The 17,417-nt window shown below is 52.9% G+C and overlaps 1 protein-coding gene across 24 annotated transcripts in view; it reads left to right on the plus strand.

The window, feature by feature from the left end:
* Positions 1–17,417, plus strand: part of LOC101925346 (lysosomal phospholipase A and acyltransferase) — a 188,799-nt gene extending 171,382 nt beyond the window's left edge. For 9 of the 24 annotated variants that reach the window (XM_074027425.1, XM_065537315.1, XM_065537317.1 and 6 more), the window contains 4 exons: positions 9,439–9,557; positions 9,802–9,900; positions 10,285–10,509; positions 15,554–17,417. In XM_074027425.1, the coding sequence (XP_073883526.1) occupies positions 9,439–9,557; positions 9,802–9,900; positions 10,285–10,509; positions 15,554–16,065 (955 nt within the window). In that variant the 3' untranslated portion in view covers positions 16,066–17,417. Of the gene's footprint in view, positions 1–20; positions 114–3,933; positions 4,091–9,438; positions 9,558–9,801; positions 9,901–10,284; positions 10,510–15,553 lie in introns of those variants that run through there. The other 15 variants (XR_012429038.1, XM_045382696.3, XR_012429041.1 and 12 more) reach the window with 11 other exon arrangements.

The following is a 17,417-nucleotide window of genomic DNA, read 5'->3' on the forward strand; positions in this document are numbered from 1 at the left end:
GTGTCTGTCTTGTCACTTAGGTGATCTAGATCTGCCGGCCCACCTCCCGCCATGCTGGGCCGGGTGTGGTCAGCTCCCCACCTCCTGCCCTGGTAGAAAATGGGGGTGAGTGGGTGAGTTACCATCTGGTTATTCATAGTTCCACTTGTCTGCATCATTCCCAAGCCTTGCCTCCCCTTACCCCATTTTTTAGCTGGAAAGACAGGTGCTTCAGCCCCACTCCTGAGGGATGGTGGGGGTGTGTAGAGTGGCTCCTGAGTTGACCTCTGCATCGACTTGGGCCTGGCTAGGAGGCTGTCACCCTCGACCCTTCCAATGCCACATATACCAGAAGTCATTACTGAAGGGAACCTCCTTAGGGAAAGGATTGCTCTCCTAGCTGGCCACCAACTCCCACAACTTATCAGATGTGTGGCATTTTCTGAGGGAAAAGGCCTAAGGGAAACTGAAGACGCTGAAGTCGGAGGAAAGGGTTGGGGCAATGGCCATGAACCTGTGTCAGGCAACATGCTTGTATTCTTACCCTGCCACACATGCTTGGACTAGACTATGTCGAGGCTGAGTGACCTCCCCTGCCCACGCCGCTCCTTGATCACAACCCTGGCAATTCTACAGCGGCCACAGTATTTCCTTGTGGGGATGGGCAGGGATGAGACCTCTGTCTAGGGGTCTTGGGTGCCTCATTCAGGCTGTCACTCCCATCCACAGCTGGCGTGTCCGTGGCCAGCCAGGATTCCTGAAAGCAGAGGCATCCGAGGCATGAGTTACAAGTGGAGTCTAGTGCAGCGTGATCTCCGTGCTCTTTCTGCTGAGAGTACTTTAAATGGGTACAATGCAAATCACAGAAGGGTAGAGTTGGCAGGCAGGGTGGTGCCAGGCAGGCCCCACCAGGAGTTCCCAGCCAGGAAATGCTCCAGGGGGATTCTAGGCCCAGGTTCACCATGGGATTTGGGCAGACTTGGCCCTGCCTCCCCAAAGCTTGCAGGATAGCAATAACAATGATCCCCAGAGAGGAAGCTTGTGTGGGGCAGGCACAGAGAATCCACCAACCCAGCAGATGGGTGGGTGTCAAGTAAGGCTTCCTGGAGTATATAGCTGGAGCTAAGGCCAGGAGAGAGTACTGGGCAGGGGGAGAGAGGTGAGCATCTCAGGCTGCCTGGGATCGAGTCAGGGGAACAGTGGACTGCACAGGCCTTGTGACTGTTTGGGTCATCTGGACTTTATCTTGAGGGCCTCAGGGAGTCTTGGGTGGGCCTGCAGATTTCTGAGTCTGAGGGGCATGGCATTGGGAAACACGTGGTCTGTGGCTGGCACACAGCCATTTTGCCTGGATTAATGCTAACCACACTCACCAATTCAGTCAGTCTGTTTATTCTAGGTCACAGCAGAAGAGCCTCAGACCCCACCCAGAATCACAGAGAAGCAGGAGTCCTAACCTGCCCAGCTTCTCAGGGAGGGAGGCTGCTGGCCTTAGCCCTGGGAGACATCGTGGTGGGCAGTTGGACAAGCAGCTCCTGGGCACAGAGCAGGGATCTGACCTTGACTGTCAGAGGACCAGAATCCTCTAGGGGTGGGTCCTGAAATGGTGGTGGAGGAAAGAGAGGCCGGAGAGATGTGATACAGAAGACCCTGGGCAAGGGGAAGGAAATGGCAAGGCCATTTCCACCTCTTGCAGCCTCAGTCTCCTCATCTGTTAAGTGGAATAGTAAGGCTGTCCCCTCCCAGTGTTACTTGAGGTGAAAGGCATGCAGATGGCTCTTGTCCTAGTTCCAGGCACAGAGGGGCTCAGGAAGTGGCCACTGCTATTTTTAGAGGCCACACAGCCTGACCAGGGCAAGGAGCATCTGAGCAAAGCAGATCTGGTGACTTCCTCTTTTAGCCATTTCCCGTTTGGTAGAGACAGTGACCAGGGTCTTCGCCCTGCCCTGCCCAGTCCACAGGCATGTCATCCAGAGGCTATCGTGATGGGGACTCCCCACCTCTGCACCCATACCATGAGGGGAGGTGAAGGCAGGTGCCACCCCTGCCTCTCATGGCACCCTGAAGACACTGGGATGGTGCCCAGGGAGGGCGTGCCCTATGCAGGGCTGGATTTACAGTCAGTGCCCAGTGAATGTCCAGGAGAGCCCAGTGCTGGTTTTCACTAGATGATTGTGGACCCTAAACGGGGATGTGTTTGGGAAGTGGTGAGAGCATGGCATGTGGGGGCAGGTAAGGCCTGAAAGGTCACTGGGAGTAACGAAACTGTGAAGGGCTTTGAAGCAGTGGGGAGGGATTTGGGTGTCACCAGGGCCCCAGAGTTCTGAGTAGACTGAACGGGCTGGCTGGGATGGAGAGAAGTCACGCGAGGGCCTGGACTGTGGTGATAATGGTGCTGGTTCAGGATGGCTGTTTCCAACATGGGCTCCCAGCCATGCCAGGGCCCTCCAGATGATCTGTTCTCTGGCACCTTACTGGACTCTGGCCTTTAGTAAGGCCTGGGCCCTTGGTAGGCTGGCGGGTGCCAGTGTAAGCTTCTCTCAGCTATGTTTCTGTTCATTTCCCTCCCACAAGCCTATCCTGGATACTTTGGTTGAATTTTAGCCAAGTGGCCAAGAGCTCTGTTCTGTTTCCTTCTTCCTCTCTCACGGTGAACAGGACCCTGTCTTCTCTGTAGCCTGGGATAGCTATGGGTGGAAGACTTTGGGTTCAAGCCCCCAGTGTATATATCTTTTTTTTTTTTTTTTTTTTTTTTGAGACCGGGTCTTGCTCTGTCGCCCAGGCTGGAGTGCAATGGCACGAGCTCACTGCAACCTCTCCTCTTGGGTTCAAGCAATTCTCCTGTCTCAGTCTCAGCCTCCCAAGTAGCTGGGATTACAGGCATGTGCTACCATGCCAAGGTGATTTTTTGTATTTTTAGTAGAGATGGGCTTTCACCATGTTGACCAGGCTGGTCTTTTTTTTTTTTTTTTTTTTTTTAGAGACGGGGTCTCATTCTGTTGCCAGGCTGGAGTGCAGTGGTGATCTTGGCTCACTGTAACCTCCGACTCCCAGGTTCAAGCGATTCTCCTGCCTCAGCCTCCTGAGTAGCTGGCATTACAGGTGCGCGCCACCACACCCGGCTAATTTTTGTATTTTTAGTAGAGACGGGGTTTCACCATGTTAGCCAGGATGGTCTCTATCTCCTGACCTCGTGATCCACCCACCTCGGCCTCCCAAAGTGCTGGGATTACAGGCATGAGCTACTGTGCCCGGCCTGCCAGGCTGGTCTTGAACTCCTGACCACAAATGATCCACTCACCTCCTCACCTCCCAAAGTGCTGGGATTACAGGCATGAGCCACCATACCCCACCTCAAGGGTATATATCTAATGATAGGGCCTTGGCCAAACTTTGGAGGTTCTGGAATGCAAAGAGGTCTCCAAGCCCCTCCTCCCAGACACAGCTCCCATCTGGGTCCATTAACCATAGAAACTATGTGTAAAGGTGTGTCTGTGTTTGCTGGGGGTGATTCAGACCAAAATCTCATTTAACAGATATGGAAACAGAGGCCTAGCATGGGGAGTGACTTTACCTTAAACCCCTTTCCAATAATCTGAATGGCCCAGGAGGATGTTCCAGTGAATATCTAGGAGACTTACTTTATCTGGAGTTGGAGACAGTGTTAGGGCCCTTCCCCAAACATGTCAGGCCTCTCCCAAGCCCCCCACAGGCATCTCTGCACTACACAGCAGTAGCAGCTTTTCTGCACAAAAATGGTTCCCTGGCCTTTGAGTCAAGGTCCCTGCTCTGAATTTCCTGCCACTGGCACTGTGCTTTAATTTGAGGTGTGGAACTGCACAGGTCTGCCATAGTATCTGTGGCTCTTCAGGGGGTCTGCTGCAGACATCAAAGTTCTTGGGAGTCTTGAACCTGCCGGGGCGAGGGCTCACACATGTCCTGTGCCCCCTGCAGTCCCTGGTGATTTGGGGAACCAGCTGGAAGCCAAACTGGATAAGCCGACAGTGGTGCACTACCTCTGCTCCAAGAAGACCGAAAGCTACTTCACAATCTGGCTGAACCTGGAACTGCTGCTGCCTGTCATCATTGACTGCTGGATTGACAATATCAGGTGGGGGCTGGGGCACACAGCGGGGGTGCTGCTTACCAACAGGCCTGAGAGGCCTCCGGAGCCTGTTTCTTCTATCCTCATCTCGAGGTCACTGACCTCTCTCCTTCCCCAGGTCCTCGGTCTGGTCTGGTTGGCACCACCTCTGCACTCCCAGGCAGAACTAACTTTCCCTTCCAGCTACCCTTGTTCTTCTACTCTCCAGCCCTGGCCTCTCATGCCTACACACAATTTTTTTTTTTTTTTTTTTTTTTTTTTTTTTTTTTTGAGACGGAGTCTCGCTGTGTCTCCCAGGCTGGAGTGCAGTGGCGCGATCTCGGCTCACTGCAAGCTCCGCCCCCTTGGTTCACGCCATTCTCCCGCCTCAGCCTCCCAAGTAGCTGGGACTACAGGCGCCCGCTACCACGCCCGGCTAATTTTTTGTATTTTTAGTAGAGACGGGGTTTCACCGTGTTAGCCAGAATAGTCTCGATCTCCTGACCTCGTGATCCACCCGCCTCGGCCTCCCAAAGTGCTGGGATTACAGGCTTGAGCCACCGCGCCCGGCCTTTTTTTTCTTTTATTTTGGGACGGAGTCTCGCTGTGTCACTCAGGCTGGTGCCTTCTTGGCTCACTGCAACCTCCACCTCCCAGGTTCAAGCAACTCTTGTGCCTCAGCCTCCCAAGTAGCTGGGACTATAGGCGCCCACCACCATGCCTGGCTAATTTTTTTGTATTTTTAGTAGAGATGGGGTTTCACCATGTTGGCCATGCTGGTCTCGAACTCCTGAGCTCAAGTGGTCTGCCCACCTTGGCCTCCCAAAGTGCTGGGATTACAGGCATGAGCCACTGCGCCTGCCTACACAAAATTTCTGTGCCCCAGCCGCTATTCAGAGCCTCGGCATGGCCCCCACCCCTTTCCTTGTCTGTGACTTGGCCTCCCCTATGTCTCCAGCTGCTTGTTCTTCTTGGGACACGCCATGTCTTTGCACCCGATGTTCTTTTGGCCTGGAATCTATTTCTATACCCTTTGCCTGATAAATGTGCTTCCATTCACCCTTTAAAACATGACCCTAGGCCAGGCACTGTGGCTCTCCTATAATCCCATCACTTTGGGAGGCTGAGGCAAGCAGATCACCTGAGCTCACGAGTTGAAGACCAGCCTGGGCAACATGGTAAAACCCCATCTCTTCCAAAATTACAAAAAGATTAGCTGGGCATGCACCTGTAGTCCCAGCTACTTAGGGGGCTGAGGCAGGAGAATTGCTTGAACCAGAGAGGCAGAGGTTGCAGTGAGCAGAGATCACACTACTGTACTCCAGCCTGGGCGGCAGAGCAAGACCCTGTCTCAAAACAACAACAACAACAACAAATCAACCTGACCCTGGTGCCTTTGTGATGGCTCCCTTTTGACTCCCCAGAGAGGTTCGCCTCTCCTCCCCCCAGGCCCCGTGCTTGTTTCCTCTAAATGTCATCACGTGCCCAAATTTGTCTCCAGGCATATTTCCCCAAATTACACAGGCACTACACATTTTATAGACTTACTTTCGTTTAGTCTTACAGCAACCCCATTTTGAAATAGGTGGTGGTTTTTTTGTTTTTTTGTTTTTTCACCAGCGTTACTTGCCAACAGGTGGTTTTTAAACCTGCTTTACAGCTGGGAAATCTGGAAGCTCAACGAGGTTACAGTGATTACTTGTGCTCACTCAGCTAATAAGTGGTAGAATCAGAATTCAAACCCAGAATGTGTGGCTCTGAGCTGAGGTTCCCTCCCAGTCTGAGCTCCGTGAAGGGAGAGAGTCTCTGTTTTATCTTTATAGCAGTAGAACCAGAAACACAGTTGGTGCGCCATACATGTTTGAGCTGAATGGAGTCTCCCAAATTAAAAAGTTTTCCCGGTCGGGTGCGGTGGCTCATGCCTGTAATCCCAGCACTTTGGGAGGCTGAGGTGGGCAGATCATGAGGTCAGGAGTTCGAGACCAACCTGGCCAACACAGTGAAACCCTGTCTCTACTAAAAATACAAAAATTAAGACTGGGCGTAGTGGTTCACGCCTGTAATCCCAGCTACTCAAGAGGCTGAGGCAGAATCGCTTGAACCTGGGAGGTGAAGGTTGCAGTGAACTGAGATTGTGCCATTACACTCCAGCCCAGGGGACAGTACAAGACTCTGTCTCAAAAAAAAAAAAAAAGAAAATACAAAAATACAAAAATTAGCTGGGCGTGGTGGTACACACCTATAATCCCAGCTACTCGGGAGGCTGAGACAGGAGAATCACTTGAACTTGGGAGGCAGAGGTTGCAGTGAGCAGAGATCGGGCCACTGCACTCTAGCCTGGGTGACAGAATGAGACTGTCTCAAAAAAAAAAAAGTTTTTCCCAGAGACTTTCTAGCTGCTCCTCCAGGCGCCCTGGCCTGCCGGCTGTTTGTGATGCCCGTTTTGTTGACTCCTTCCTCCTCTGTGTGTTGTGTGACTGGGGTTATTTCTGGGCTGTTGATGTGCATTTCTATTTTTATACTGGGGACACGGCTTCAGGTGTTGCCAGTTGAGTGCCAGCTGATACCAAGAGGGGCCTGTCTGCCTTCACTGCTTCTCTGACCTGTTTAGATTTTCACCCAGACAGAACTGCTTTGGCTTTCCAGAACAGTTTTCTGCATTTTGCTGTTTGATAATTTTTTATTTTTAGTAGCAACAAGCTACTTTGCTGTGTGGCCATTGGGATAATCTACAAATTCCTCTGGAGAGCATGGGCCTCTAGGACCTGTTATCTGGGTCAGTTGTGGGGATCCTGTCAGCTTTCTGTGGCTGATATCTAAGGGGACAAGTGGGACTCAGAACCACCAGAAACTCCAGGTTCCTGTGTTTTTGGGGGCACATTTACCTCTTCAGTGTGAGGTGAGGCCAGAGCAAGGTTCCCGGCCTAGCACAAAGGCATAAGGCTTTTCTTCTGGTATAAGGTGTCCGTCTGCCCCTCACCCTGTTCCCATCATTTATTCAGGCCTTGACAACCCTCTTCCCACAGGATATGGTGCCATAGCCGTGTACTTAGGCCTGAGGCGGGGTCTGTCCTGTCTGGTTCTGTTTGGCACTGCAGCTACAGAAACTATGAGATAATGTGTGTGCTGTTAGAAGTTGCTGAGTCTGCGGTAATTTATTGCACAGTTCCAGAAAACTAATAGGCCGGGTGCAGTGGCTCATGCCTGTAATCCTAGTGCTTTGGGAGGCTGAGGCAGGAGGATCACTTGAGCCCAGGAGTTTGAGACCAGCATGAGCAGCATAGTGTGGCCCTATCCCTACAAAATAAATAAACAAACAAATAAATAAATAAATAAGCCAGGCACGGTGGTGCCTGCCTAGCTATTCAGGAGGATGAGGTAAGAGGATCACTTGAGCCCAGGAGGTTATGGCTACAGTGAGCTATGATGCCCTCACTGCACTGCAGCCTGGACAGAGTGAGACCCTGTCTCAAAAAAGAAGAAGAAAGAAAACTAAGAAAGGGCTGTTAGGGATCTCAAGTCAGTAGCTGGTGGTCCATGTCCTATGTCATGGCGCTTAGGAATTTGCTGGGCAAGCCCTGGGCCTTGTGGTTGCAGTCTGACAGGTGATACAGCCCTGGGGTGCCAGGGGGTCATAGGAGCGTGGTTCATTCCCTTCCTCCATGGAGGATGTGTTTGGAGGTTGACTGGCTGCTGTGTCCAAAGCCCAGAGGAAGTGGGACCCAATTATACCTACCTGGGGCCACACAAGGCCTTCCTCCTGTCTCTCCCCACCAGCTCCCATCATTTCTCTGGGCCTTGCCCCTTCTGTCTGCCTACCCACCCACATAGCAGCCCTGAAGCATGGTGCCTTTCTAGGTTTTTTTTTTGTTTTTTTTTTTTTGAGATGGAGTTTCGCTCTTATTGCCCAGGCTGGAGTGCAGTGGCACGATCTCGGCTCACTGCACCTCTGCCTCCCAGGCTCAAGCAATTCCCCTGCCTCAGCCTCCCGAGTAACTGGGATGACAGGTTCACGTCACCATACCTGGTTAATTTTTGTGTTTTTAATAGAGATGGGGTTTCACCATGTTGGCCAGGCTGGTCTCGAACTCCTGACCTCAAGTGATCTACCTGCCTCGGCCTCCCAAAATGCCGAGATTATAGGCGTGAGCCACTGCATCTGGCCTAGTGGTTTTTTTGTTTTTGTTTTTGTTTTTATGAGATAGGGTGTTACTATCCTGCCCAGACTGGTGTGTAGTGGCATGATCATGGCTCACTACAGCCTCAATATCCCAGGTGCAAATCATCCTCCTGCCTCAGCCTTCCAAGTAGCTGGGACCACAGGCCTGCACCACCATGCCTGGATAATTTTTTATTTTTAGTAGCAACAAGGCCTCACTATATTGCCCAGGCTGGCCTTGAACTCCTGGCCTCAAGCATTCCTCCCACCTTGGCCTTGCAAAGAGTTGGAACTACAGGTGTCAGCCACTGCACCCGGCCCTTGTCTGGTTCTGTTGTGTACTGCATTCACCATCTCCTTTGCCTGGGATATGTTGGGTGGCAGGAGCTGGATGCAAGGAGATGGAGCGATGGGAAGCTGAAAGAGGGTGGACTGCCTCTTGGGGTCCAGTGTGACGTTCACAGCAGAACCAGGACTGCTGCCTCCTTCTCCCAACCAGGTCCAAGACCCTCATTCTAGGGTAGGGTCACGGGGGAGAGGGGAATGTTGCTTTGACAGGGGTCCTGGGGTCAGTGTTTGGAGTAAGTATGTGTTGGTGAGGTTCTTGTTTGAATGTAATTACTCTGATTTGTGCTTTTTTTTTTTTTTTTTTTTTGAGACGGAGTCTTGCTCTGTCGCCCAGGCTCGAGTGCAATGGCGTGATCTTGGCTCACTGCAACCTCTGCCTCCTGGGTTCAAGCGATTCTCCTGCCTCAGCCTCCTAAGCAGCTGGGATTACAGTAGCCTGCCACCACACCTGGCTAATTTTGTATCTTTAGTAGAGACGGGGTTTCGCCATGTTGGTCAGGCTGGTCTCAAACTCCTGACCTCAGGTGACCTGCCAGCCTCAGCCTCCCAAAGTGCTGGGATTAACAGACCTGAGCCGCTGCATCCGGACAATTTTTGTATTTTTAGTAGAGACGGGGTTTCACCACATTGGCCAGGCTGGTTTCAAACTCCTGACCTCAGGTGATCTGCCCGCCTCAGCCTCCCAAAGTGCTGGGATTATAGGACATCTGTGCTTTATCAACCTGCTTTGTTACTTTTTGGTCTCTCCTATCCATCTGACTAAACCTGGGCATGGGAAGGGAGTATGACTCAGGACATGATGCACTGTTGGGACACACCAAGCTCCGTGTCCCCTCTGGGTCACTGGCTCGATATCCTCTCACAACAGGCTGGTTTACAACAAAACATCCAGGGCCACCCAGTTTCCTGATGGTGTGGATGTACGTGTCCCTGGCTTTGGGAAGACCTTCTCACTGGAGTTCCTGGACCCCAGCAAAAGCAGCGTGGGTATGTAGCCCTCACTCAAGGCCTCCGGGAGCTGGGATGGGGGTTCTGCTGGACTCGAGCTGGAGCTGGAGGAGCTCTGCTGGTTTGTACAGACAGCCTGTAAGCTGTCTCTGATCAGCGTTGGCACAGAGCCCTGTAGCATTCTTCCAGGGACCTGCCGACTCTCACAGTCTCCATGCTGGGCATAGTGTAGGTGGCCGGCACTAGCTATATCTTTTCTTATCCTCTGTATTTCTGTCTACAGGTTCCTATTTCCACACCATGGTGGAGAGCCTTGTGGGCTGGGGCTACACACGGGGTGAGGATGTCCGAGGGGCTCCCTATGACTGGCGCCGAGCCCCAAGTAAGCAGGCACTCTCGTTCCCTCCCTGAAGTCTCGGGAGGTAGGGGTGAGGTGATCATGGGCACCACAGGTCTTGGGCTCTCCCCTTGTCCTTGGCTGTCCCCTGTCCCTGGGCCTCTGGCATCCAGTCTAGTGGTCACAGCCACCACCCTTGGTCAGTCTTATCCTGTCCTCCATTTCCCACCCTGGGACCTCTGGGCCTCTGAGCCCTGGGGAGAAATATAAGGCTTCCTCCCTTCATGGAAGGCAGGGGGACCCAGACCACTCCGTTTGAATGTGAGCACCCTCCCCTCCCCTCTCATCTTGTGTCTGGCCTGAGAAAAGCTCAGTGGTTCGGGCTCCAGGACCCTTCCCGCCTGACCCCTGCCTGGCTCTGGCCTGCAGATGAAAACGGGCCTTACTTCCTGGCCCTCCGCGAGATGATCGAGGAGATGTACCAGCTGTATGGGGGCCCCGTGGTGCTGGTTGCCCACAGTATGGGCAACATGTACACGCTCTACTTTCTGCAGCGGCAGCCGCAGGCCTGGAAGGACAAGTATATCCGGGCCTTCGTGTCACTGGGTGCGCCCTGGGGGGGCGTGGCCAAGACCCTGCGCGTCCTGGCTTCAGGTAAGACCCTGCCTGGCCCAGTGTGGGGGGCTGTTGCCAGGAATTCTGCCCTCTCTTCCCTTCCAAAGTGTCCTCCTAGGCCAGCATGCCTCATCTCTGTCCCACGGTGTGTGGGGTCTATGCAAATCTACCCTTAAAAGTCCAAGGAAGAAAGAGGCTGACAAATCTAGTTTCTCAGAGAAAAACATTTAATAGGGACATACGAGTAGAAGCCACATCTGTGTCTCAGGTGGTGGCTAGACAAGATGGTGGATCCCCACACTATTAGCCCCCAGACCCAGAGCTTATATTCTATAGGGAAAGGGCGACTCTGATGCGATGTGTTGAACATTGAAGGATGATAACACAGAGGCTGTGTGAGATTTATGGTAAATATATGCACAAGGAACAGTAGATAAAGTGGAAATCTCAGTGGCCTTCCTGGATCTGGGGTTAATCAGAAGCCAACACGGTGGATTAGTATCCAAGATGGAGTTGCTTTGGTCTCCACAATGACTCTTCTCTTGGGTCAGCCCTCTTTTTTTTTTTTTGAGACAGAGTCTGGCTCTGTCACCCAGGCTGGAGTACAGTGGCGTAATCTTGGCTCACTGCAACCTCTGCCTCCTGAGTTCAAGCTATTCTCCTGCCTCAGCCTCCCGAGTAGCTGGGATTACAGGTGCCCACCACGACACCTGGCTAAATTTTTTTTTTTTTTTTTTTTTTTTTTTTTGAGACGGAGTCATGCTCTGTCGCCCAGGCTGGAGTGCAGTGGCCGGATCTCAGCTCACTGCAAGCTCCGCCTCCCGGGTTCACGCCATTCTCCTGCCTCAGCCTCCCAAGTAGCTGGGACTACAGGCGCCCGCCACTTCGCCCGGCTAGTTTTTTGTATTTTTTAGTAGAGACGGGGTTTCACCGTGTTAGCCAGGATGGTCTCGATCTCCTGACCTCGTGATCCGCCCGTCTCGGCCTCCCAAAGTGCTGGGATTACAGGCTTGAGCCACCGCGCCCGGCCTAAATTTTGTATTTTAGTAGAGACAGGGTTTCATCATGTTGACCAGGCTGGGCTTGAATTCCTGACCTCAGGTGATCCGCCTGCCTCGGCCTCCCGAAGTGCTGGGATTACAAGTGTGAGCCGCCGTGCCCGGCCAGCACTCTTTTTCCTTCAGAGTGGCGTTCTTTTTTTTCTTCTTTTTTTTTTTTTTCTGAGACGGAGTCTCACTCTGTCGTCCAGGCTAGAGTGCAGTGGCCAGATCTCAGCTCACTGCAAGCTCCGCCTCCCGGGTTTATGCCATTCTCTTGCCTCAGCCTCCTGAGTAGCTGGGACTACAGGCGCCCGCCACCTCGCCTGGCTAGTTTTTTGTATTTTTTAGTAGCGACGGGGTTTCACCATGTTAGCCAGGATGGTCTCGATCTCCTGACCTCGTGATTCGCCCGTCTCGGCCTCCCAAAGTGCTGGGATTACAGGCTTGAGCCACCGCGCCCGGCCACTTCTTTTTTTCTTTTCTTTTTTTTTTTTTTTTGGTACAGGGTCTCACCCAGGCTGAAGTACAGGCTGATAGTACAGCTATTTCAGCTCACTGCAACCTCCACCTCCTGGGTTCAAGCGGTCCTCTGGCCTCAGCCTTCTGAATAGCTGGGACCACAGGCATGCACCACATCTGGATAATTTTTGTACTTTTTTATAAAGACAAGGTTTTACCATGTTGCCCAGGCTGGTCTTGAATTCCTGAGCTCGAGGAATCTGCCCACCTCAGCCTCCCAAAGTGCTGGGATTACAGGCATGAACCACTGTGCCCAGCCCCATTCTTTTTCAAATATCTTTTTTTTTTTTTCCAGAAGAGAATCTTCTGGGGGACTAGGTATGAAAAAAGAGAGAGAGAGAGAGAGAAAATCTAATACTACTCCTAATTTCACCTATCTAGCCGATAGGCCTTGTAATCTGTATAGGTTTCTTAAAGAATGTATACAGAGTAGCATAACTGTTGGTCACGCAAGTACTCATTTGTACATACACACAACACACACACAAAACACACATATATACACACAGTGCTCAGGCGTGGTTGGCCAGAGTGCTCAGGTGTGGTTAAACCTTGTCCCTCCCTCTTTTTTTTTTTTTTTTAATTTTATTTTATTTTATTATTTATTTTATTTTTATTTTTATTTTTTTTGAGACGGAGTCTCGCTCTGTCGCCCAGGCTGGAGTGCAGTGGCCGGATCTACGCTCACTGCAAGCTCCGCCTCCCGGGTTCACGCCATTCTCCTGCCTCAGCCTCCCGAGTAGCTGGGACTACAGGCACCCGCCACCTCGCCCTGCTAGTTTTTTATATTTTTTAGTAGAGACGGAGTTTCACCGTGTTAGCCAGGATGGTCTCGATCTCCTGACCTCGTGATCCGCCCGTCTCGGCCTCCCAAAGTGCTGGGATTACAGGCTTGAGCCACCGCGCCCGGCTTTTTTTTTTTTCTTTTTTTTTTTTTTTTTTTTGAGACAAGGTCCTGCTTTGTTGCCCAGGCTGGAGTACAGTGGCATGATCTCGGTTCACTGCAACCTCTGTCTTTTGGGTTCAAGCAGTTCTCCTGCCTCAGCCTCCCAAGTAGCTGGGATCACAGGTGCTCACCACCACACCCAGCTAATTTTTGTATTTTAAGTAGATATGGGGTTTCGCTATGTTGGCCAGGCTAGTCTCAAACTCCTGACCTCAGGTGATCCACTCGCCTTGGCCTCCAAAGTGCTGGGATTACAGGCGTGAGCCTCTGTGCCCGGCTGTCCCTCCTTACCCCCATCCTTGCTTCTTCATCCCCACCTTCACCCCAGAGGAGGAAGGCTAGAGCATTTTATTTTATTTTATTTTATTTTTTTGAGGCAGGGTCTTTCTCACTCTGCCACTCAGACTAGAGTGCAGTAGCGTGATCTTGGTTCATGCAACCCCCATATTCCAGGTAAAGTGATTCTCCTGCCTCAGCCTCCCGGGGAGCTGGGACTACAGGCGTGTACCACCACACCTGGCTAATTTTTGTATTTTTAGTAGAGACCGGGTTTTGCTATGTTCGCTAGGCTGGTCTCCAACTCCTGACCTCAAGTCAGGAGGATCTGCCTGCCTCAGCCTCCCAAAGTGCTGGGATTACAAGCATGAACCACCACAGCCAGCCAGATTTTTTTGTATTTTTAGTAGAGATGGGGTTTCACCATTTTGGTCAGGCTGGTCTTGAACTCCTGACCTCAAATGATCTGCCCACCTTGGCCTCCCAAAGTTCTGGGATTACAAGGATGAGCCCCTGCACCTGGCCTCTAGACTACAGTTTTTAATTTATGAGTTCACCTCCATCTATGGGCGGCAAGGAGCCTCTGTAGGCAACACAGGGAGGAAGCAGGTGCAGATCTGGCTGCACCTGCTTGCCTGGCAGTTGGGAAAGCCACCCCTTTTCTGGTTCCTCCCCCATCTTTTCATGACTGTTGCAGCTCACCAGCTGCAGCTAGAGAGTTTCCTCCCTCTGCTAGGACTTGAGGGAGGCTTATGGACCCTCGCTTTGGGAGCTATGAGCCAGGGCTGTGCCAAGCATCTCATGAGCTCAAGTCCCTGCCATTGCTTGACCTGCTTGGTCTACTGGCATTGTGATTGGGTCAGGCCCAGTGACTCTGAATTTGGCTGGAAGACACTCAGCTTTAGTGAGGACTCATTAGAGCCACTCCTTTTGTCTAGCCTGGGCCTCAGGGACGGATGTGGGCATACCCTGAGTTTAGACAGGTAACCCTGGCCCCTTTCAGAGTTTCTCTGTGAGTCCCCTTAGAGCTTTGCTTCAAAGGCTGGGAAGCTGTTCTGTCCCGCCTTGGCAGTCCAGGACTGGGGTGGGGGGTGCAGGGAGGTGTCCGTGCACCCCTCGGGGCTTTCCTTGCCTTAGGGGTCCCCCAGCCAGGCCACAGCAGGCAGAGCTGAGGCCCTACAGTCAGTCCGAGAGGCCTCCCTGCTTTCAGATACAGGGTGGGGTGATGGGCGACCATGGATCCTGAACAGTCCAGAGGCCCCTGTTTCCAAGTTGCAGCTTTTACTTCCCGGAGGCCTCCCTGGCTGCCGGGTGTTTGTGTTGTTCCCATTCCTGTGTACAGGGGCTCCGCCTCCATCTGCAGCCTCCCCTCCTGCCCTGTCTCCAGCATGCCTGGCTGCCCAGGTCAGCGCACAGGCAAGTGGGCGGAATGAGGCCACTGCTGGCTGAACACTGGTCTGAGCTTAGGAAAAGAAAAACTGGTACACAGTTCAGTGTCATAAAAGGGAAAGCAGAACATGTCATCTCTGGGCTGCCAACCTGCTGACTCACTAGACTAGGTCAGTGCCCACAGACTGATCAGCACTCGGAGGATGGCAGAGTTTACAGACAAGGAAGCATCATAAATCACACTGTGGGTATGTGCCGCCTCACTCCCTGGTGAGGAAAGCAAAAGAAACAAAACATCTTGGATGTGTGGTTCCCAGATGTAGCAAAAATAAAGAGAAACAGAGCCAAGGCAAGCAGCCTGGGCAACATAGCAAGACCCCATCTGTATAAAAAGTGGAAACATTTTTAGCTGGGCATGGTGGGACGTGAGTGTAGTTCCAGCTACTCAGGAGGCTGACACAGGAGGATCGCTTGAACCCAGGAGGTGGAGGTTGCAGTGAGCCAAGATTGCACCACTGCACTCCCGCCTGGGTGACAGAATGATATCCTACCTCAAAAAAAAAAAAAAAGGTAAAATTTGCCAGGCATGAGGCATGGTGGCGCATACCTGTAGTCCCAGCTACTCGGAAGACTGAGGCGGGAGGATTGGTTGAGCCTGAGAGGTTGAGGCTGCCGTGAGCCGTTATCATGCCACTATACTCCAGCCTGGGCAACAGAGTGAGACCCTGTCTCAAAAAGAAAAAAAAAAAAAAAAAGCCAAGGCAGGGAAGGGAGTCACAGTGATTACAATGATGATAAGAGGGTAGAGATGCGGGACTGTGGACTGGGCCCCTGGCAGGGGCCTGGTGGTGAACATGCTGCCCAACCAGCTGGCATTCCTAAGCACAGACTGACCAGAGCCTTCTCCCTGCAGGAGACAACAACCGGATCCCAGTCATCGGGCCCCTGAAGATCCGGGAGCAGCAGCGGTCAGCTGTCTCCACCAGCTGGCTGCTGCCCTACAGCTACACGTGGTCACCTGAGAAGGTGTTCGTGCAGACGCCCACAACCAACTACACACTGCGGGACTACCGCAGGTTCTTCCAGGACATCGGCTTTGAAGACGGCTGGCTCATGCGGCAGGACACAGAAGGGCTGGTGGAAGCCACGATGCCACCTGGCGTGCAGCTGCACTGCCTCTATGGCACTGGTGTCCCCACACCAGACTCGTTCTACTATGAGAGCTTCCCTGACCGTGACCCTAAAATCTGCTTTGGTGACGGTGATGGTACTGTGAACTTGAAGAGTGCCCTGCAGTGCCAGGCCTGGCAGAGCCTCCAGGAGCACCAAGTGTTGCTACAGGAGCTGCCAGGCAGCGAGCACATCGAGATGCTGGCCAACGCCACCACCCTGGCCTATCTGAAACGTGTGCTCCTTGGGCCCTGACTCCTGTGCCAGGCAGGGCTGGATGGCTCAGCTGTGGACCTGCTCTTGGCCTCTGGTGCTGTCATGGCCCATGAGTTTCACAGAGTTTGTGACTGACTATTCAAGGCCCCGAGTCTTGGACTGTGAAGCATCTGCCGTGGGGAAGTGCTGTTTGTTATCCTTTCTCTGTGGCAGTGAAGAAGGAAGAAATGAGAGTCTGGACTCAGGGACACTGGATGGCAAGAATGCTGCTGATGGTGGAATTGCTGTGACCTCAGGACTGGCTCCACAGGGTGGGCTGGCTGGGCCCTGGTCCCAATCCCTACCTGGGGCCGTGTGTCCCCCTACTCCTATGGGCTTTTCATACTTGCCTACTGGGCCCTGGCCCCGCTGCCTTCCTATGAGGGATGTTACTGTGCTGTGGTCCTGTACCCAGAGGTCCCAGGGATGGGCTCCTGGCCCCTCGGGTGACCCTTCCCACACACCAGCCACAGGTAGGCCTGCCACTGGCCATGGGTAGCTAGAGCTGCTGGCTTCCCTGTGGCTTAGCTGGTGGCCAGCCTCACTGGCTTCCTGGCTAAGCCCAGTAGCTCCTGCAGGCAGGGGCAGTTTGTTGCATTCTTCATGGTTCCCAGGCCCTGGGACATTTCACTCTACTCCTACCTCCCTTACCGCCAGGAGCAGTCAAGCTCTGGATTGGGCAGCAGATGTGCCCCCAGTCCTGAAGGCTGTGTCCCAGGAGCTCTGATTTCCTCAGATGTGCTGTTGGCCCCAGGACTGAAGCTGCCTCCCTTCACCCTGGGACTGTGGTTCCAAGGATGAGAGCAGGCGTTGGAGCCACGGCCTTCTAGGGACCTGTGGAGAAAGGGAATCCAAGGAAGCAGCCAAGGCTGCTCGCAGCTTCCCTGAGCTGTACCTCTTGCTAACCCCACCACCACACTGCCACCCTGCCCTAGGGTCTCACTAGTACCCAAGTGGGTCAGCGCGGGGCTGAGGACGGGGCTGAATGGGACCCTGAGAGAGCCAGGGGTCCCCTGAGGCCCCCCTAGGGGCTTTCTGTCTGCCCCAGGGTGCTCCATGGGTCTCCCTGTGGTAGCAGGCATGGAGAGTCAGAGCTGCCTTCATGGCAGTAGGCTTTAAGTGGGTGACTGGCCACAGGCTGAGAAAAGGGTGCAGCCTCTAGGTGGGGTTCCCAAAGCTGCCTTCAGGCTGGACTGAGCTGCTCTCCCACAGGATTTCTGTGCAGCTGGATTTTCTCTGTTGCATACATGCCTGGCATCTGTCTCCCTTTGTTCCTGACTGGTGGGCCCCGCATGGGGCTCTGAGCAGGCTGAATCTGGATTCTGGCAATAAAAGTACTCTGGATGCTGTAA

This window comes from Macaca fascicularis, chromosome 20, assembly GCF_037993035.2.
Source record: "Macaca fascicularis isolate 582-1 chromosome 20, T2T-MFA8v1.1".
NCBI lineage: Eukaryota > Metazoa > Chordata > Mammalia > Primates > Cercopithecidae > Macaca > Macaca fascicularis.